Source organism: Dipodomys merriami, unplaced genomic scaffold, assembly GCF_024711535.1.
Source record: "Dipodomys merriami isolate MVZ:Mamm:240054 unplaced genomic scaffold, mDipMer1.0.p SCAF_4, whole genome shotgun sequence".
Classification (NCBI taxonomy): domain Eukaryota; kingdom Metazoa; phylum Chordata; class Mammalia; order Rodentia; family Heteromyidae; genus Dipodomys; species Dipodomys merriami.
This window is the reverse complement of record NW_027205603.1, coordinates 7,067,927-7,089,996: the sequence shown is the minus strand read 5'-3', so window position 1 is coordinate 7,089,996 and position 22,070 is coordinate 7,067,927. Positions and strand designations below refer to the sequence as shown.

General features: G+C 38.2%; 1 protein-coding gene across 1 annotated transcript in view; it reads left to right on the top strand.

Annotated features, from left to right (window-relative positions):
* The window catches only part of Cubn (cubilin), a 230,570-nt gene that overhangs the window by 39,849 nt on the left and 168,651 nt on the right, over positions 1 to 22,070 (top strand). The window contains exons 18-22 of the mRNA XM_069990436.1: positions 7,871 to 8,015; positions 8,426 to 8,604; positions 11,267 to 11,432; positions 11,858 to 12,071; positions 14,293 to 14,423. Of these exons, the coding sequence (XP_069846537.1) occupies positions 7,871 to 8,015; positions 8,426 to 8,604; positions 11,267 to 11,432; positions 11,858 to 12,071; positions 14,293 to 14,423 (835 nt within the window). The remainder of the gene's footprint in view (positions 1 to 7,870; positions 8,016 to 8,425; positions 8,605 to 11,266; positions 11,433 to 11,857; positions 12,072 to 14,292; positions 14,424 to 22,070) is intronic.

Sequence of the window (22,070 nt, the reverse complement as noted above, 5' to 3'; positions counted from 1 at the left end):
CATATACCTCTTGCTCCATCCACTCTAGGGGCCTGAGGTGGGAACATCACAGGACAGGATAATGTGGACATGCTTTGTGGAGAAATCAGAGGACTTCTGGGAAAGTTGTTTCCTCTCTCCTACATGGGGAACAACAAAGTAGATGACAGAAAAGTTTTAAAATATAGTAAGATAGGTTGTAGTAAGTTACATTGAAGATGTTCCTGCACTCTGGGGAATATACCTATTCTGTATTACTAAAGGCAAGATACTTACATGTAAGCCGGTTGCCGGTGGCTCACACCTGTAATCCTAGCTTCTCAAAAATCTGTTATCTGACGATTGAGGTTCAAAGTCAACCAAGGCAGGAACATGAGGGAGACTCTTAGCTCCAATTAACTACCAGAAAACCAGAAGCAGTGCTGTGGCTCAAAGTGGTAGAGAACTCACCTTGAGCTGAAGAGCTCAGGCACAGAGCCCAGGCCCAGAGTTCAAGCCTCATGACTGATTAAAAAAAAAAGATACTAATATGTATAAGCCTATTTCCTCTTTGGTGGAAGGGATAGTATAACACCACACTTCTGAAAGGGGCTTGTTGTACGAAATAGAGGTTAAAATAGTTAAGTATAATTTACTTGAAATATGATATATAATCCTAATTTCATGGGCTTGATCATGGTATTTCCTCATAATTTTCAGTACCATGCAGGAAAGAAGTAGGACTCAGACAGAAAACAATAGAGCTACTGCCTTTAGTCCTGTCATGAGTGGTCTGAGATAAAATCACTAGGATATTGTGCCCTGGGTCTGCAGGTGAGGACCTAGCAATACAAAGATCCAAGGGGAAGGATACCAGATAGACATTCCAACACCACCCAGAGAGAGAACAGAGATGAAAATCTGATAAACTCAAAGAATCAAAATACACTTACAGTGGCTATATTCACAAAGAAGACAAATGTATGAGGCAGGAGCTTTATCCCATGAGACCTAATAGGCCAAGAGAAAGCGTTTGGATTGTATCTTAGATTATCATGAAGGTGACCAATTGGGAGTTTGCAATCACGAAGGAAGACACTTCTCAGTAAGTCTCCTTGATTTCAGAAAAATCAGCTTTCAAACACCAGGGGAAGGATAACTTAATTTGTGCAGATATTAGAACAGCATTTTCAAGAGACCTAAAATTCTTTGTAATTGTAAACCAAACTAATGAAGAGCAAAGGGCATGAAGGTGTACACTTGTGTTCCCAACTACTCAGCAGGTGAAGGTCGTGGGATCACTTTTAGGGTGGCAACATCAGGAGATTGTACCTCAAAAATACAACAGACAAAAGGAATTGGGATGTAAGTTCAAGCACCAGTAAGTAAAAAAAATTGCCAAGGGAAATAATAAAAAACTACAATTTTCCAATACTATGTAGTTTCTCTCATCTTCTATTCCATATCCCTTATTTTCTCATTTGGGATGAGATTTCATTCTTCTCCCCCTAACTCTTGACTAGCCAAAGAATAGTTGCCAGTTTTCAATACCAAATTTTTGTTTCAGTTAGGGGTGTGTCAGCCTGAAACTCAGCTGGCAGGCCGCCACATGTTAAGTACTACCATATGAGGTTCTGCTTCATTCAGCTTTTGGATTGGGCCAGGATTATTGTCAGCCTATTCAGTTTGTTAGCTTGGGAGTTAAATGTTAACGCTTAAGTGAATTTTAGCAATTGTAATAAACAAAACCAAACCAAATCTGGAGTCAGCGCATGCAAATGCATGAACACACATGTGAAGACGTGGCTTTGAATGCGGACCCATTCCAGATGTTCAAGCTCACCGCTTGCTAGGCGCTAGATCTTGTGCCTCAATTTTCTTTTAAATTATACCTTTCAGCCCAGTTAATTTTAGCTCTTCAAATGGGAAAATCATTCCTTAACAAGAACCAGGTGGTTTTTGTTTGTTTGTTTTGTTTTTAGCCAGTCCTGGGGCTTGAACTCAGGGCCTGGGCACTGTCCCTGAGCTTCTTTTGCTCAAGGCTAGCACTCTACCACTTGAGCCACAGCGTCATTTCCAGCTTTAAGAACCAGATTTTTACAAGTACTTTCTCTTCAGAAATTGGATATAAAAATCAGAAACCACTTGGAATACTCCATAGGGCAAAATGCATCAGTCATGGATTATCTACTAGGTTTTATGACTGAAATAGTCAATATATATTAGATTGATAAAGAAACCAGTAAGAAAAACAAGCCTGTGCCACAGAGCACTAGGAGTTTGTGTTGTTCCCTGTGATTCCTTTGCAACTATAATTCTCTGCAGAATGGATTTTTTGTGATCCCTCTGCAAAGGATCATTGCATAGATTCACCAGATTTCATAAAACAAATGAATAAGCTAACAAATTTCACTTTGTATTAAGCATCATTTTTGTTTTTCTTTTTTTCTTTTTTTGGTCAGTAGAAGGGCTTGAACTTAGGGCATGAGCAATGTCTTTGAACTTTTTTGCTCAAGGGTAGTGCTCTACTGCTTGAGCTATAGCTCCACTTCTAATTTTCTGATTAATTGGAGATAAAGAGCATCAAGAACTTTCTTGCTTAGGCTGGCATTGAATGTTGATCCTCACATCTCAGCCTCCTGAGTAGCTAGGATTACAGACATGATCCTCTAGCACCTGGTTTGCCAGACATCTTTATCTAAGTTGTGATGCAGTAAGAAGCACTAACAAGGGTTAGGAATGTGGTTTAGTGGTAGAGTGCTTACCTAGCATGCATGAAGCCTGGTTTGATTCCTCAGTACCACATAAACAGAAGTTGGGAGCAGCGCTGTGGCTCAAGTGGTAAAGTGTTAGCCTTGAGCAAAGGAAGCTCAGGGACAGTGCTCAGGCCCTGAGTTCAAAGACCCAGGACTGGGAAAAAAAAAAAATGAAGGGGAATAACAATGATCAGACATGAGAAAATGATAGCAAACAGAAGAATTCTGTGGCTTACAACTAGTATTTCTCTTTTGTTCATGTCAACACATTAGCTTTAGATCATTCAGCTTAGGGTTCTGCTGCTGTTTCCTATGTTTCCTATACACAGTGGGATCCAGGCTTCTGGTCTTTCAAGAGAAAATAACAATAATGGTCGAAGCCCAAAATAGTCTCCTTGGAAATCAGCCCATCTCTTCTTCTCTCATTCTGTGAGGCCCAGCAATACCTGGGCTTAATCATACTACCAATGGAATGGACTAGAGATGATTCTCCTTAGGGAGATAAAGCAAAGTTACATGGCAAAGGGCATATGTAAATCTCTTCTAGGAGGGAAATGAATCATTATTCAATAATAATAATAATTTTGTTTGTTTGTTTTTGGGTCCAGTCATGGGGCCTGAACTCTGGGCCTGGGCGCTGTCCCTCAGCTCTTCAGCTCAAGGCTAGCACTCTACCACTTGAGCCACAGCGCCGCTTCTGGCTTTTTTCTTTTTTGCTTATGTGGTGCTGAGGAATCGAATCCAGGGCCTCATGCATGCAAGGCAAGCGCTCTACCACTGAGCCACCTTCCCAGCCCAATAATAATAATTAATAATAATATAATGCAGTTTATCCTAGTTCACAAACACAAAGGAAACAGACTTTTCTTGGAGAGAAGTACAAATTCAATAACCCTAAAATAACTCCTGTGCTGAGAAAGTACTAGGGGTCACTTTAGAGCATTTGATACATTTTATTTCAGCATCACTTTCAAAAGCTGGGTGGTTAAAGTATTGCCGTTGCTGAGATCCTAGGAGAATACAGGCTTTCAGAATTAATAAGGTTTCCTTTCCACAGAGAAAGAGAAACATAGCCAAAAATCAATTGCACCTCCTAGGTTTAGAGCCCTGGAGCCCTATAAGTTCTTTTTAAAAACATTTGGACTACAGCTGCCTCTCCTTGCTAAAGTCCTTGAGTTTCATTAATCAGGGCCCAGGGGAATGGCTGGCTTTAGATTGCTCAGATGCTATTTGCTAGTTTTCTTCCTTCTTGTCATCTTCTAATGGGCAACATAGAAAAGAAAGACTATAATGTTAGAAGAAGCAAATAGATCCCTGGGGGGAATGGGACACAGGAAGATATCTTACTCTGTGTTTCATGCTTGCTGGTTTTCAAGACCCGTAGTAGGACATTGCTTAACACACAGCACCATCAGACCCTTAGAGTAACTCAAGAATTTGTGAAATACCTGTTTGCAAAGTGGTTTTGTCTCTTCTTTGTTGGATTCTTATGAGGGGGCTTACAGAACTTGTCTCTTCCCTCTGAGGTTTTCTGCAGGGTTAGAAGGAAATTTGTTTGTTTTTTTGGGTCCGGTCATGGGGCCTGAACTCTGGGCCTGGGCGCTGTCCCTCAGCTCTTCAGCTCAAGGCTAGCACTCTACCACTTGAGCCACAGCAAAAGCAAAAAAGCCACAGCAAAAAAGCCAGAAGTGCCGGCTTTTTTCTTTTTGCTTATGTGGTGCTAAGGAATCGAACCCAGGGCCTCTGTTATGCAAGGCATGTGCTCTACCACTGAGCCAACTTCCCAGCCCCATTAGAAGGAAATTTAACATGACTTTACCTCAGCAAGTTCTGGTGGCAGATGTTGTAAGACTTAGAGAAAGGCTGGCATGAGTCTGAATCAGTGGATAGACATGTGATTTTTTTTATCTGCGTAACACCGGGTCATATGCCAAAGCCATAAGTTATTTAATCACTGTTTGCTTTTAAGACTTAGGAAAGTTTCCATTATTGTCCTTGTAGGGAAGACTTTGATTATACTCCATGAGCACCTTTGCCTGCATTTTGGAATCCTACGAATGGAATATTGGAGGTGTAGGATTCATGATACATTTTGTCAACTCTACACTTCTCCTGGTCATGAATGACAGATGTTTGTCCTTTTCACATCTTTCCTTGACTCTTTTCCCTTCCTTTGGCCTAGACAATTCCTGATTGGCATCCAAGCCTCATTGTCAAGGCTATTTTTGCTGAGAAATATTCCACCATCCCCTGGATAAGATTATAGTCTTTGTTAAGCTGGTAGTTTTCTACTTGAAGAATTTTTTTTATATCATTGTTTTACTGTTCAAAAATGAAATTTACTTTCTATACACTATGACAAAAACATCAGGTTATAAGAGGAGCCAGACATCAGTGGCTCACACTTTTACTCTGAGCTACTCATGAGGCTGAGATCTGAGGATCATGGTTCAAAGCCGACCGGGGCAGGAAAGTCCATGAGACTCTTATCCCCACTAACCTATTAAAAAAGCTGGAAGTGGAAATTTGGCTCCAGTGGTAAAGTGCTAGCTTTGAGCACAAAGAGGCTAGGGACAGAGATCAGGCCTTGAGTTCAAGCACCAGGATGGACCAGAGCACAAACAAACATTAAGGGGAATGAAAGTAAACCAATAAAATAATGCTCACACACATGGCTGTGAAGCAGTCAGCTGGGAACTTCCTAAATTTCTATGAGTGCTGCCTGTGTATGCAGTCTGACAGCTATGTGGGTTGGGGTGACCCACCCTTGGCAGATTTTCAGGACCAGAAAGGGAAGAAGCTCTCCTTCTGTCTACATTCAGAGTTTCTTAAAATCCTGTCCAATACTCTGTGTTTGCTAAATAGAAATAGAGCTAGATTGTGTGCTTACTAACATAATTTGTACCTGTGTGCTTGCCACATGCCCAGGACTTTGAGGAAGATCTGTGCTGTGTGATTTTCTCACACTGCAGCTATCTGATGCTCTGACCCTTTGCACTCTCAGTAGTGCTCCACCCCACTGTGATAATAATTAAAAATAAAAATAAGGAAATATCCCCACAAATTTCCCAAATGTCTAATCATAGAGCCTAACAAAAATCATTCTTAAGTAATAACTCAATGCCTTGCATCTTCCTGGACATCCTATGCTTTTTTTCACCTATTATTAAGTTGATGCTTAGTAGGTCTGCCTCACAGTGCCATTGTCAGCTTAGGTCCTGGTACTTATTGATACCTTGGTGACATTACCAAGGAGAGCAACATAATCGTAGTGTTACCTCTAGAATGACTGTGAATGACAGGAGTAGTGTATACATGCATGCAGTAATTCTCAGGAATGCAAACACACTTTTTAGCAATTGTGGATCTATCATGTGACTTCTCTTACTGGGTCTATTAATGAAGCTATATATATAGCTTATTATTTCAAACAACCCTCTTAGTACTTTTGTTCTGATACTTGATTTGGCATATGAGGCTACTGTAGATTATGAACTTGTTTTTCTAGAAGCATTCTTAGGGTTTTTCGATATATTTTCTGTATTAGATGAAATAATTCCATGGTTTCTGTTTTTTAATCTATGTTGGGATTTGGTAAGAGCATTCTGAGAAAAATTAGTTGGAAGTTATTTCATATATAAGAATAACGTAGAACAAATTATATATGGTAATTATCTATTCCTTAAAAACTTTAAGGAACTTAAGTAGAGTATCTTCTGGGAGTTTTTCCCTGTGTGTGTGTGTGTGTGTGTGTGTGTGTGTGTGTGTGTGTGTGTGTGTGTGTGTGTGTGTGTGTGTGTGTGTGTGTGTGTGTGTGTGTGTGTGTGTGTGTGTGTGGTAATTTGGTAATGTTTTCAATTTTATTCATGGATTACATCTACTCAGATTCTATTCTTTTTCTCAAGATAACTTTAGTTATCTTTATTTTTCTTCAAATAACCCATTTTAAACATTCAAATATAATGACCCAGAACTGTATATTTAATTATATTATATTATATTTTATTTATTTTTATTTTTTTCAAATTATTTATTGTGATTAAGTGGTTACATAATTTCCCAAATTTCACAGTATTGTGGGCTAGTGATGCTTAGTTAAAGTCACAAACACATTCTAACTTTCATGGGGCAAATTGTCTATCATGGTCTATAACATTTATGAGTTCTATGAGCTTTGCAATACAGTTATTTCTTCCACATTGGGTGATATGTACATTTCTTTTCTTTTCATAGCATCAGCTGTTCCCTCTTTCCCACTTATTCCCTCCCTCCCATCGCTGCCATTGAGTTGCTTAGTTCATTTTGGTCAATGGGGTTATTTAGTAGTGATTTGACCAGATGAATGGAAGTCCTTTGCTTCTTAAGTCTTGTTAATTTTGTTGCATCACCTTACATTTTGGATTTAACATCCACTTATCAAGGAGACCATGTGCCATTTGTCTCTTTGCTCTTAGATTACCTTGCTCAACATGATTTCTTCTAGCTCCATCCATTTCCCTGCAAATGCCATTATTTTGTCCTTTCTAATGGCTGCATAATATTCCATTGTGTGTAGATACCACAATTTTTGGATCCATTCATCTGTGTTGGGACATCTGGGTTGTTTCCATATTTAATTATATTTTAAAAATTCCTTAAGCTCTATGTGTTTGTGACATCTTTGTCACTTTTTTTTTTTTTGGGTCCAGTTGTGGGGCCTGAACTCTGGGCCTGGGCGCTGTCCCTCAGCTCTTCAGCTCAAGGCTAGTGCTCTACCACTTGAACCACACGCCACTTCCGGCTTTTTTCTTTTTGCTTATGTGGTGCTGAGGAATTGAACCCAGGGCCTCAGGCATGCAAGGCAAGCGCTCTACCACTGAGCCACCTTCCCAGCCCCTTATTCCAGATTCTTATGCTGTGGAACTCCATTGGCTTAAGATATTTATAAATATTTACTGTGGTTGCTTTGAGCTTAAAAGTAAACACACAAACCAAAAAATGGCTAGCTGCTTTATACTATCACACATATATATGTATACACACTAAATTAATATAAATATACACTACTTAAAAGTTGGTGCATTTTGAGTACACTATTGTGTCATTACCAAATAATGGCACCATTGTTAATATAACTTTATTGATTAGGATGATATCTGTTTTATTTTTCTGTTTAGGTGCGAGACGATGATACCTTACTTGGGAAATTATGTAGCAATGAACTTTTGACTCCCCTTAGATCTATTACTAATAAAGTCTGGATCAGGTTTAAAACAGATGCTTCCATCCAAAGGGCCAGTTTTAGAGCTGCTTATCAAACTGGTAAGTGCCTAATTTAACTGACAATAGTATTTTAATTATTGACTTAATATAGTCATTTTATGTCTTCAAGTTGTAAGCCAAATATGCTTAGAAAATGTCATTTTTAAGCCAGGCACTGCTGGCTCTTGCCTGTAATCCTAGCTACTTAGGAGGATGAGATCTGAGGATCACTTTTTGAAGCCAGCCCTGACAGGAAAAGCTCTGATCTCCAATTAACCATTAGAGAACCAGAAGTGGCACTGTTGCTCAAGTGGTAGAGCGCTAGCCTTGAGCAAAAAGAGCCCCATGACTGAATAAAAAAAGAAAGAAAATGTCATGTTCTACTAGACACAAAATTAGGTCTTGCACAAAAATTGAGGGCAAAGGATTATTTGCGGGCAGATGCTAATTTTTCGTTTTTATATTTACAGCTTGTGGGGGAGAAGTCACTGGAGAGGGCACCATACGCTCTCCTTTTTATCCGAATGTTTATCCTGGAGAAAGGACCTGTAGGTGGACCATCTACCAACCCCAAAGCCAAATAATTCACCTCAATTTCACTGACTTCCATGTTGGAACTTCCACCAACTGTGATACAGATTATGTTGAGGTAAGAATAACAAAAGAGAAATCCCTTGTATATGACTACACATACTGTAGTATCTCCTGTGGCTATGCATACAAGAATTGCTAAGAATATACTATGTAACTGAATCTAGACCTGGAAGTCCAAGTTGTTCTTACATCCCCAAATCAATTAATAAATATATGATGTCAACAATCACCTTATTAGATGCAGAAAAAAAGCAGCCGGCAAACCCCAGCACCTTTTCATGACAAAAATTTAAGAAAAGGAACTTCCTTAATCTGAAAAAAGTCATTTATCCATTTAATTATTTATTTTTGTCCTGGGGCTTGAACTCAGGGCCTGGGTGCTGTCCCTGAGCTGCTTTGTGCTCAAGGCTAACACTCTACCACCTGAGACACAATGCCATTTCTGGATTTTTTTTTTTAGTAGTTTATTGGAGATAAAAGGCTCACAGGGACTTTTCTGCCTAGGCTGGCTTAAACCTGTGATCCTTAGATCTCAGCCTCCTGAGTAGCTAGGATTACAGGCATGAGTCACTGGCTCCCAGTAAAAGCATTTGTTAAACAACAACAACAATGAACATACAATATAATCTTTAAGCATGACATATAAAATGCTTTGGAACTTCAGGACATTCTAGTGAAATGCTTTGCCTTATATCAGTAAAAACAAGGATTCTGTTCTTGTCACTACTGTTCATGATATGGAATTTCTCATTAAAACCATGGAACAAGGAAAAGAAACAAGATGTATCTTGAATGAAAAGGAAGGAGGAAAATGATCTTTATGCACAGATAACTGGAGCTTGTACAGAAATGGCAATACTCCCCAAATTGATCAAAAGATTCTATTCAGTTCCTTTCAAAATTTCAGTAGTTCTTTGAATAAATTCTACAAGCCAGTTGTAAAATATCTATGAACCAGAATCACCAAAGCATTCTTGAGTAAAGTTGGAGGATTTACAGTTCCCAAGATCAAAATTTATTTTATTTTATTTTATTTTATTTTATTATTTTTTCTTGTGAAGATACCATACAGAGGGGTTACAATTACATGGGCAAGGTAATGAGTACATTTCTCATCAAGCATTGTTGCCTCCTCCTTTGTTTCCCCTTCCCCAAGATCAAAATTTAGAACAAAGCAGCACTCGGTACAATGAACTATAGGAATAGCAATGTAAATATTGATCCAGTGGAAAGATAGTGACGCCCCAAAATAAACTTGTATTTGAAGGACAATTGATTTATTGAAATGATGCCAAGAATTAAAATGTACTTTTTTACAACAATTGTGTTGGACATCTACATTTGAAAGTATAAAGTTGGACTCTTTCCATATGCTCTCAATTGTGGGTTCTATGGCCATGAAAACTTTTTAGATTATGACACAAAATGTACATACAGTCAAAGGAAGGGGAAAGATGCATCAGGATTCATTAAAATTGAAAATAACTTGGATTTAAAAATAGATAGAGGATGCTAATAGGTATTTCTTTTTTTAATAAGTTTTTATTGTAAAAATACTATACAGAGGGGTTACAGTTACATGAACAAGGTACTGAAGACATTTCCTATCAAGCATTGTTGCCTCTTCCTTTGTTTTCCCCCTACCATCCAGGTATTTCTTTAAAGATAGAAATGGAGTGTAAGCATTTGATAATAAGCATTGCTCAATACCATTATTCTTCTGGAACTGCAAGTCAAAACCATGAGGTGGTGGTGCTTAGCCTTTAAGATGGCTAGAATAAAATACTCAGATAGTAATGAGGATGACCAGGGTGTAGAAAAACTGACCCCCTTTTCCATTGCTAGTAGGACTCTGAAGTCATGAATGTTAAACATAGTGTTACCATACAATTCAGCAATTCACCACCAAATAAGGGTTTTAAATTAAAGAGAGCTACACAAAAGTGAGCATGGGAATATTCCTGCAGTCATTATTATCACGTCACATGAAAATAGCATATACAATAATTATTGAGAATTTTAAAAGTAGAATCGATTTAAATATTCATCAACCAATGAATGAATAAGGAAAATAACACATTCAGCAGAATATCATATGGTATTAAAAAATAAATTGACTAATGATAATGTTAGGACATGGGTTAATTTTGAAAGCATGATACTCCTTAGGCCCAAAGGATCAAATATATAATTTTATTTTATTTATGTATTTATTCATTTATTTTTTGTCAGTTGTGTGGTTTGAACTCGCCCTGGGCACTATACTTGAGTTCTTCAGCTCAAGGCAAGAGCTTTACTGTTTGAACCACAGCAACACTTCCGGTTTTCTGGTGGTTAATGGGAGATAAGAGTCTCAGAGACTTTCCTTCTCAGGCTGGCTTTGAACCTTGATCCTCAGATCTCAGCCACCTGAGTAGCTAGGATTACAGGTGTCAGCCACCAGCACCTGGCATAATTTTTTTTTGTTTTAAGGAAGGCCTGGAATAGCTTTTAGGGACAAGGAATAGCTTAGTACCTCCTAGACGACTGGTTTCAATGACTAGAGATTGGCTGTTAATGAGTATGAGGTTTTTCATTAGGTATTTAGAAATTGATTGTGTTCTCAAATTGACTTTAACTGCATCAACAACAGCATTTCAAAAATGATCATTCTTGAGACAATTTTCGAAAGTATATTATCTTGCAAAATACATGTGGACATTTCTGTTTTACTTCAGATTGGCACCAGCCCTATTTTAGGTTCTCCAGAGAATACAAAGTACTGTGCCTCCAAGAGACCTTCCGATATAACCTCCATGCACAACATTCTCTATGTCACCTTCGTGAAAAGTTCTTCTCCTGAAAATCATGGTTTCATGGCTAAGTTCAGTACTGAGCATCTGGGTAAGACATCGTGTCTTTCTCTTTTTCAGCTGATATTAGGATAAATTAACACTGGAGCTAGAAGTATAACTTAGTGGTAGAGTGCTAGCCTAGCATGGGAAAGGCCCTGGGTTCAATATAAGTCCTTGGCTGCAAAATGAAAGTTCCCCAAAGTAAGTGTACAATAGAAATAAATCATGTAAACATTATCCTTATAGTGAAAAAGTAAAAAGTACACGTAAAGACAATAGACTTTCCATCAACACATAACAACAGTTACTTGCTCTATTAATAAGACCAAAAACACAAAAAACAAAAAAACGCGAGTTATCTTAAGTGACACATGAGAAGCAGCCTATTTAATGACTGTGAGATCCAGGTGTCCTGTTGGTTCCCTGCTGTGATCATCATTATTAGTTATTTATTTATTTACTTATTTTTAACAGCATGCGGAGAAGTTCTTACAGGGTCAACAGGAACCATTGTAAGTCCCGGCTCTCCTGTCTATCCCAATGGTGTCAACTGCACCTGGAATATATTAGTCCAGCCTGGCCACTTGATTCGTTTTGAGTTCAAAAAATTCCATCTGGAGTTCCACTCCAATTGTACCAAGGACTACCTAGAAGTTTATGATGATGGCACAGAGACTTCTCTTGGCAGGTGAGTTTTTTTTTTCATGTGTGTGTTTGTTACTTGGGCTTACTCATTGCTTCATATTTTTATTTTTTCAGAGATGGGTAAAACCACTTAGCACCATTTTCTCTTATTTCTTCTTTTTAAGTTGATGACATATTTTTATCTCATAGTCCTTGATATATTTTGAATTACACATACACCATGGAATGGTTAAATCTGTACAATAAAGAAACATATTACCTTACTGTATTATTATTTTACTGGCAATAGCAAAAAACAGCATTACAAATATGCAATATATCCTCAACTAGAGACACCTTGCTTTGCAATAAATTTCTTGAAACTTATTTCTGCTTTCCAATGCTAATTATGTATCTTTTTTAAAAAATTTTTTTATTGTAAAGATACTATACAGAGGGTTACAGTTACATGAGTGAGGTAATGAGTACACTTCCTCTTGAACATTGTTACCCCCTCCATTGTTTTCCCCCTAACATCCCCTCCCTCCCTCCCTTCCCCAAGGTTCTTTTTTTTTTTTTTTTTTTTTTTGATTGTGATTACTTAATTTCCGGAAATTCACAGTATTGTGGAATAATGATGCTCATTTAAAGTCACAAGTTCATTCTAACTTTCCTGGAGCAAATTGTCTATCACAGTCTGTAATATATAACGGTGCTCACATGTTATATACCATATATGTGATCAGCAGCATGGGGATATTTGGTAGTGGTTCAACCAGATGAGTGGGAGTTCTTTGTTTCTTAAGTCCTGTTAGTTTTGTCATATCACCTAACATTTTGGATTTATCATCCACTTATCAGGGAGACCATGTACTGTTTGTCTCTTTGTTCTTGGCTTACCTCGCTCAACATGATTCCTTCTAGCTCCATCCATTTCCCTGCAAATGCCATTATTTTGTCATTTCTAATGGCTGCATAATATTCCATTGTGTATAGATACCACAATTTTTGGATCCATTCATCTGTGGTGGGGCATCTAGGTTGTTTCCATATCCTAGCTTTTGACAAACATCTCTCCATCCTTACTTTTCCCTAATCTAAGCACTGGTGGAAGGGCTATTACTTACACTACTATCATAGAAACTACTTTTTGTCAGTCATGAGTCTTGAACTCGGGGCTTGTGTGATGTCCCTGAGCTTTTGCGCTCAAGGCTAGCACTTTCCCATTTTGAGTCACAGCTCTACTTCCAGTTGTAGGTTTTGGAGATAAGAGTCTCATCTCATGGACTTTCCTTCCCTGGCTGGTTGGGAACTGAGATCCTCTGATTTCCTGAGTAGTTAGAATTATAGGCATTTTTAGAATCTTTTTTTCTAAGTAAAAGTTATCATTTCTTTTTAGCATAACTATGACATAGCTTATTAATTAAACTCCTCTCTCTCCATTGGTTGATTAAAGGCAGTTGATTGTACTTCTGTGGGGATTACTACTGAATGTACTGTTCTCACCTGCTTTATAGACAGTTTATTCATTGCCCAGTTTCTTTTTTTTTTTTTTTTTTGGTTGGTCTTGGGGCTTGAACTCTGGGCCTGGGCACTGTCCCTCAGCTCTTCATCTCAAGGCAAGCTCTCTACCACTTGAACCACAGCACCATTTCTGTTTTTTTTGGTGGTTTATTGGAGATAAGAGTCTCACAGAATTTCCTGCCTGGGCTGGCTTTGAACTGCTATGCTCAGATCTCAGCCTCCTCAGTAGCTAAGATTACAAGTGTGAGCCACAGGTCCCTGCCTCATTGGCCAGATTCCTAAGATCAATTGCTTGAAATTAATTGTATGGACATGTCTGTTTTACAGATGCACAAAACAAATCATAGATGTTGAGCTATCTTTCCTAAATCACCATAACTCTAAGTGATAGAGCTGGCTCTAGAATTGGTGCTTTTTGAACTTACACTATCTTGTTTCCCTTCATTACATTTTGATGACAAATTTATTAATGTACTAAGTGGTGGTTTACTATAACTTGTGCTCTCTAAATTTATTAAAATTCTCAAATGTGTAAAGTGATACAGCCACACACACAAGACCATTTTGCCAAAGTAATCATGATCTGTAAGCAAGTGTGTAAATTAGTTTTAGTGAACTAGAATTGTTTTTGTTAAAGCGATTAAAGGTGGATAACAAAGCCATTATCATAATTACATGTCCTATGTTTTAGTATGCCATTTCAAACATTTCAACTGAACGTTCTAAGACCCATGTTTCTCTTCTTTCTTGGTTTGGAATAGATACTGTGGAAAGTCCATCCTGCCATCTCTTACCAGCAGAAGCAACTCAGTAATGCTGATATTTGTGAGTGACTCTGATCTTGGTCGTGAAGGCTTTGAGATAACATATACCTCAATTAATGCATCAAAAGGTAACAGATCAACATAACATGCTTGCTCTCATTGGTTCCATTGGAAACATTACTGACATTTTCTAACGCACAAGGAGAATACATCATCCAAAGTCTGTGCCCCATAATGAAAGCTGTATTTTGGAGAAGTATAGCAGCTTACAAATAGTGCAGTGATTAGACAGGGATATTGTATCAATATTGATGCAATTAAATATAAATTTTATGCTATACTAAAATTAATACAAATATTATTGTGTTGAGTTCATTTCACTGAATCATTTATATTAATTCAATATTAGTTACTTAGCATTTTTCCTCAGTATTGTTTTCTAAATTTAATAATTGTACTCTGGTTTTATTTTTTTTTCTGTACGGGAATGTGATTCTTCTTTGGAATAGTACACTGGTCAGTCATGGTAGTACATGCCTGTAATTCCAGCTACTCTGGAGACTGAGGCAGGAAGATAGAGTTCAAACTAGCCAGAGCTACATGGTGATACCCTTTCTCCACCCCCTTTCCCAATGTACAAGAATAGAATTCTGGGGCTGGGAAGGTGGCTCAGTGGTAGAGCACTTGCCTTGCATGCTCGAGGCCCTGGGTTCGATTCCTCAGCACCACATAAGAAAAAAAAGCCGGAAGTGGCGCTGTGGCTCGTGGTAGAGTGCTAGCCTTGAGCTGAAGAGCTGAGGGACAGTGCCCAGGTCCAGAGTTCAGGCCCCACGACCGGACCAAAAAAAAAAAAAAGAATAGAATTCTGAAGTTGGGGGATAAAAACACACAATTCTTATAAGTAACTGTGAATGGTTCAGTTAACAAGTGAGTAATAGAGGCAGAGTGAAGTAAAGAATAAGAATAGGCCTGGGCGTTGGTGGCTCACACCTGTAATCCTAGCTACTCAGGAGGCTGAGATCTGAGGATCACGGTTCAAAGCCAGCCAAGGCAGGAAAGTCCATGAGACTCCTATCTCCAGTAAGCCACCAGAAAACCAGAAGTGGCGCTGTGGCTCAAGTAGTAGAACTCTTGCCTTGAGCTGAAGAGCTGAGGGACAGTGCCCAGGCCCAGAGTTCAAGCCCTACAACCGACAAAAAAAAAAAAAAAAAAAAAGAAAGAGTAGGAGAATAATACAGAAACTATGATACAAAGTATAATCACTCTTGTAATTTTTGATCAAGTTGAAAATTCTATCCAAACAAAAAATTACCAATTAGACAAACCTTGTTTTATGAAAATAGCAACAGAACTAGAGCAGAAGAAAATAAAAGAGGACAGCAGTGAATTCTACAGCTGCCAACCGGCGCTTTCTTGGCAAAATGTACATTTTTCTAAATTTGACGTAATGGAATCGAGCCTTTTCCATATGTCTACCTTTATGTTTTCCTTTTCTTACTATTTGCTTTCCATCAGTCTTTTATTCCTTGAAAATGCAGCATAGTAAGAAGACCTTTGCAGGCAATTTCTTTGAGATAGGTGGTTTAGAGATGTTCTGACCCAGAGCCTATGGCACTTAGAAGGGCATCAGGTTTTGCTAGGCTCAGGGTTGCCCTTGAGATGTGGGCCATTTTCGTAAGTCTGGATGCATCATGTCAGGGAAGATATTTAATGGACAGTTACCATCAATGCAGATCTGTAGTTGACCTAAGGTGACCCTGCTTACTAAGCATCCCACAGCCTCTGGATTGTTAATAATACCATTTATTGAGCCCCTTTTGAGGAAAAACTGGGAGCTTTTCCTGTATCTTGGCATGTTCCTTCAGCACAATCTTGTGTCTGGAGATCTCCAGACATTCTTTTGTGTGTGGTTGCCAGCGAGTCCTGTGGCTTGAACTCAGGGCCTGGGCACTCGCTTCTGTTTGCTCATGGCTAGCGCAGTACCACTTGAGCCACAGTTTCACTTTCAGTTTTCAGGTGGATAAGAGTGTCACAGGCCTTCCTACCCTGGCTGGCTGTGAACTGTGATTCTCAGATCTCAACCTGCTGAGTTAGGATTACAGGTGTGAGCCACCACCACCATGCATCCGGCGCAAGGCATTCTTTTAAAGTCTCTATTCTGTGTAATAAATTTCCCACTTGGAACAGTTACCCCATCTCTCATTTGTTTCTCTTCAGGGGGTCTGTCCACTTCTCCTCCCTTCTAGGCAAAAATCACTATTCTCTGTAATAGTTCAAATTCTGTTTTCAATGCATACGTTTAGATATCCTGCTTGCAACCGAATATGCATTTTTATCTCTGATGAAACCCTGTGGAGAAAATCATTCATGATTCAGCCATAGCACATGTGAAATGAAATCCTGAGGATTCATAATTGATTCTGTGATTGATGTGTTTCCTGGATTCTGTTCAGTTGGTTAACATCCAAGAGCCTAACTTGGTTTCTCAAGAAATTACAGTGTGCACATAATTTTCCATATTTCTGTAGTTTTATCTGTCCCATATGTTTGGCCTCAGATCACACTGAATATTAAATTTGGAGTAAATCACTTGAGCTCTTTGGGCTCCAGTTTTCTCATCTATGTAATTAAAGGGTTGGATTTGATGATCTTTGAAATGTCTCCTAGTTCTGATCATCTATGTACATAATTTTAATTTGTTGCATGAATAAATTGGCTGTCTCTTAAATAACATATACTTTAGGCAGGGCATCCTAAACATACCACAGACATCTTTGTAATAACATGCAAAGGAGGACACAGCTCTGTAAGAAGTGAAATGACTCTTGATACTCTGCTGGCTTTTGAGGCAGTATTTCATTAAAAGCAACTAAGAACAAATGAAATCATGGGGCAAGGAGCATGTTAAAATTTAATTAAAACAAGTTTTTAGGAAGGTAAGAGGCAAGTTAAATGAAGGTAAATTAAACAAAAGCAAACAAGTGAGCTACACAGTAAGGAACTGATAAAAGAGGTAAGATTGGGATTGTAGCTCATCCATAGCAATGGCTTGTTATGCACAAGACCCCACTTTAGTAATCCTAGCATGGGGGGAGGGAAAGAGAGAGAGAGAGAGAGAGAGAGAGAGAGAGAGAGAGAGAGAGAGAGAGAGAGAGAGAGAGAGAGAGAATGTGAGTACGAGAGAGAGAATCCACACTAACTTTCCTATGAATTATTCATTGTTTTACCTTCTATTTGGTCCAGACATATCTGAAATCACAGACCAAAAAGTACATATGTTCACCTTGGGTTGGGCTGACTGGTCAGTGTATGCCTGGTTTTTGCTGAATAAACTCATAGGTCTGACTAACAGTTAAATAATTCCAAAGATGGTCAGATTCAGGAAGCCATATGGCACCATAAGCTTATAAGTCTGGGTCCTATCTCAGTTTCCGTAAAGCAGGGTGTGAGCTATTGGCTTGCAAGCTGAGAGATGGCTTTGTGTATTTTTCAGAGAAGAGCTGGGTTTAGGAGTATTTCACAGGAAGACAGGCTGGTGGAACCCAGGCTGGTCCTTCCAGAAGGTCTCAGTCAGAAGCAGCTTCTGACTTGAAAACACAGAGATGCTAGGTGGAGAAATTTTCTTTTCAGTCCTCATCTTCTTTTGATGTCTTTCTGCAGAATGAAATAGTGTCAGGGGAAAGCATTCATGGCAGCTTGGTTGCTGGCCCTGAACCTATTTTATTGTTCTAGCAGAAATCATTTTCAGAGCCCTAGTGTTGGTTTTGGTTGCTAGCTTCTAGCTCCTCAGCACAGCCAGTGTGCGTTTCCTGCTGATATATTTCCTGTCTTCTGATAAAGCTGAGAATTCTAGAGTCAAGCTCAGTTACTTTTCCATCTGTGGTTCATGCCTCGTGGCTGTGGTGCCAGCTCTTAGGTATGCATTTGGGAGGGAAGAGATCAGTTCTTGACTTCTTCCCTCATCACTCTGGGTTTCCCTCCATCCAGATGTGCCTGGGATATAAAAATGAAAGAAGTAGCAAGTAAAATATTGCCAGGTAGAAATTCATGTGGTAGTTCCAAGTCAATGATCATGAGCTTCGCAGTATGTACTTTAAAGTACAAAGTATTTGAATCTTTAAGAAATATATTTGGATAATGACCAATTTAAACTGTAATTTTATATTCTACTAATATGTATTACACATAAATTAAAAAGTAATTCTGCTAAGAGGGAATTCTAAGTGTATAAGCAAGAGATTGGGCATAGTGGTAATGCCTATAATCCCAGCTATGGAAGGAGGTAGAGATAGGAAGATCAAATTCTAAACCTAACCTGGGCAAATGGGTGAAATACTATAAAACCAGACGAACAAAAGCAATCTGTTTGTAACATCTCTGTGATGTAAATGCATATTTAGAACATTAAAACCAAGGAGATAACAGTCTAGAATGTTGAACCTATCTTCTTCCCCAAAATTATCTTTCCAGCTAGTCAGTCTAGGAGCCAAACTAAATAATCAGATCCCAACATATAATCTGTATCTTTTGCTAGGTGTTGGTTAGCTCTTTTCAATTCTGTAGATGAGCAGCATATAGGATGGCTGGTAACATTATATTAGTGCAATGGCAAACTTATCCTTTTCTGCAAAAGAAACTTTACAATTGTGCTGGGAAATGACAAAAAATCATTATGAGTTAAAAGTGAGCCCCAATGGGCTTTTCCCAAGCTCCTTATTTCCCACATAAAGTGCTTATCAACTCTGTAGAAGGGGGATTAGAGCTACCTTTTGTCAGTTAACCTGGAATGAGCCTAGAAAGGACATACAGGAGTAGGAAGTGAGGAAATAATCATCAGAAGGATGGTAGAGCACTTACTTGGAGGAAATGGGCAGGGAAAGTTCTGCTTCTATTTTTGTGTGTGTGTGTGTGTGGTCGGTTGTGGGGCTTGAACTCAAGTTCTGGGTGCTGTCCCTGAGCCTCTTTGTGCTCAAGAGTTCTGCTCTATCACTTGAGCCATAGCGCCATTTTGAGTTGTTAATTGGAGATAAGATTCACGTGGGGACTTGACTTCAAACTGCAGGGTCAGAGGCATGAACCACTGGTGCCTAGCAACTTTTTTTTTTTTTAAGTTGGTGAATATCCTCTTTCACGGAGCCCAAAATAGTTGGAGAGTTACTCCAGCAGAAAATAGTTCCAATCAAAGGACACAGATTCAAAGTTTGAGGAGTTGAAGTTAACTCACAGGCCTAGCAAAAGCAACTATAAGTTGCCTCTTACACTTAGAATAAAAATACCAACTAGAATACTTAGCCATAGTATTGCTGGTCTCTTACTTGCCTTCATGACTAAATGGGCCTTTTTGTTTGATAGAGACACTAGGAATATTAAGTAGCACAGGATTTACAAAGATGGGAATAGGTGCATATTTTATCCTGGTCATGTTGCAACTAAGTGATTTTTCAGAATTCAATTTCCAGAGTCTCAGATTCCTCATAGACACATTCCTGGATGTGTCTCAAGAATGGAGGCAAATAAATGAAGTCATTTGGTATTAAAATTTCATTATAGCTGCGAAGAATCATGATGTATCCACATTTAAAATATCATTACTGATCTCCAAGCACTGTTTTATAGCAGATATTCAAATCAATGAGATTAGAAAAAAGCCAACAACTATTGTCATCTAGAATAATGGTAAGGTTGTAGTTTGGTATGCTGCTTCTTTTCTAAGGCTGAAATTGAACCTGTCGTTTGATTTTTCTTCTGGTCTGGTTTAGAGAATGTTGAACCAAATATGCCAGTCACAATGGCTCATTGGTTTGGCTGTTTATTTTTTAATTTTATCTATATAATCTAAGAACATATGGATTCATCAGAGACCAAATCTCATAAGTACTTTAGAAGCTATGATGTCCAGACTGACTGATCCTTACTTTAATATGATTAAACAATGACATAATGTATTGAGGATGCAAAGCAGGGAGATGAACCATTACCGTACATCTAGGACCTTCTTATCTTAACACAATGCCTTCCTCCAGCCCCTGAATAAATGTATCTTGTTCCTGTGGCTCAGAGCTGGTGGGATTGATACATCATTACAGAGTTATGATTATTATTATGCTTCTGATTTGCTTCTTTGATCATGAGCTTATTGCTCTGGTCCAAATACTTCTTTGAAAATGTACACTGAGGCAGACAAACATTATCATTTTTAGAAAAGTCCACTTTACTGATTTTTGTAATGGTCCACAAAAGGCATTTGCATATGCTCTCTCTGGTTTTTTTTTCTTCCTTTTCACTTAAGGTTGGCCAGGAAAAAATATAGGCGAGTTTTGCCAGCAGTTGGCTTTGATCTTCAGAGATAGGCTTTTCCATTACCATTTCAGTGGGACACATATGATAAAGGAATGTATTTTTCATCTTCATCTCTTTGTAAGTGCTTCCAGACCAGAATAGCAATCCAACTGCTACTGTTACAAATTTTTTTCTTTGTCAAGAGAAGATAAAACAAAAATAAATATCTTTATGTGTGCATCTTATGTTGATGTGATATGCATCCTAACAAGGCATATTCTCTTGTAGAAACACATCCAAATTTATTTATTTGTGCTTTGTTAGAGAGCACTAGTGGAAACTTAGCAATACTATTTTCCAGTATTAATTTCAGTTTCAGAAAAAGTCATTTATTCTGTCACAGGAAAAAAAGTGAACATTTTACATGCATCAGTATTAGATAAAATAATTTCTTTTGATGTTGTTGTTTTGATTTTTGAATCTCACTAATTAATTCACCCAGTCTGGCCTTAGACGAGATCTTCCCAACTCAACTTACTGAGTGCTATCTTTATTATTTGTTTTTGAAAATACAGTTAATAATTTTATGCAATATTCTCATGTGTCTGTTACTACTTTGTTCTAAAACTTTCTTTTTAATTTAGTGTTATTTATTTTTATTATCATCAAGTAGTTGCTAGATTTAATGATATGGACCATCATACCTGGCCAAAAGAGAAATTCCTAACCTTTCAAGAATTAGTTTGGTCTGACAAATTGGCTCCACTTTGATTTTTTTTTTTTTTTCTGTTTATGCTTGTTCTGGCCTTGAACTGAGGGCCTGGGTGCTGTCTCTGAACTTTTGTGCTTATGGCTAGTGCTCTACCACTTTGAGTCATTGTACCATTTCTGGCTTTTTGGTAGTTAATTGGAGATAAGAGTCTAACACACTTTCCTGCTTGAGCTGCCTTTGAACTGCAATCAGATCCCAGCCTCCTGAGTAGCTAGGATTACAGACATGAGCCACATTGCCCAGCTGATTTTATTTCAGCCATTTCAGTTTGTTAGATTACTGTTTGTAGGGTGTGTTTGTCTCACTTTCTATTATTAGTTTCCTATTCCTTCATTGGCTTTTTAATATCTTGCTTGTTTCCTTCAAAAAAGATTCATCTATAACTTACCAATAGTTCTGCGTTGTGTTAGCATGCAACTGCTTATACCTTACCCCTTGAATTCATACCTGCCGCTCACACTATATGAATGCAGTGATTGCAAACTATCTATCTACCTGACCCTTGTCGGTGCTACTTCAGTAACATCATTCCCTTTGTATATTATAAACTGTATATGATACTAATTTTGCTTTAAATTACTAAATTTCTTTTTAAAGAAAACCTATTCTCTGTGTTTACTCAGTTACTTACTGTTTTTAGTGTCCTTTATTCCTTCTTGCAGATATACATTTCTACTTAAAATCATTTCCCTTTTGCCTGGATGGATGTTGTTAGAAGTTCACA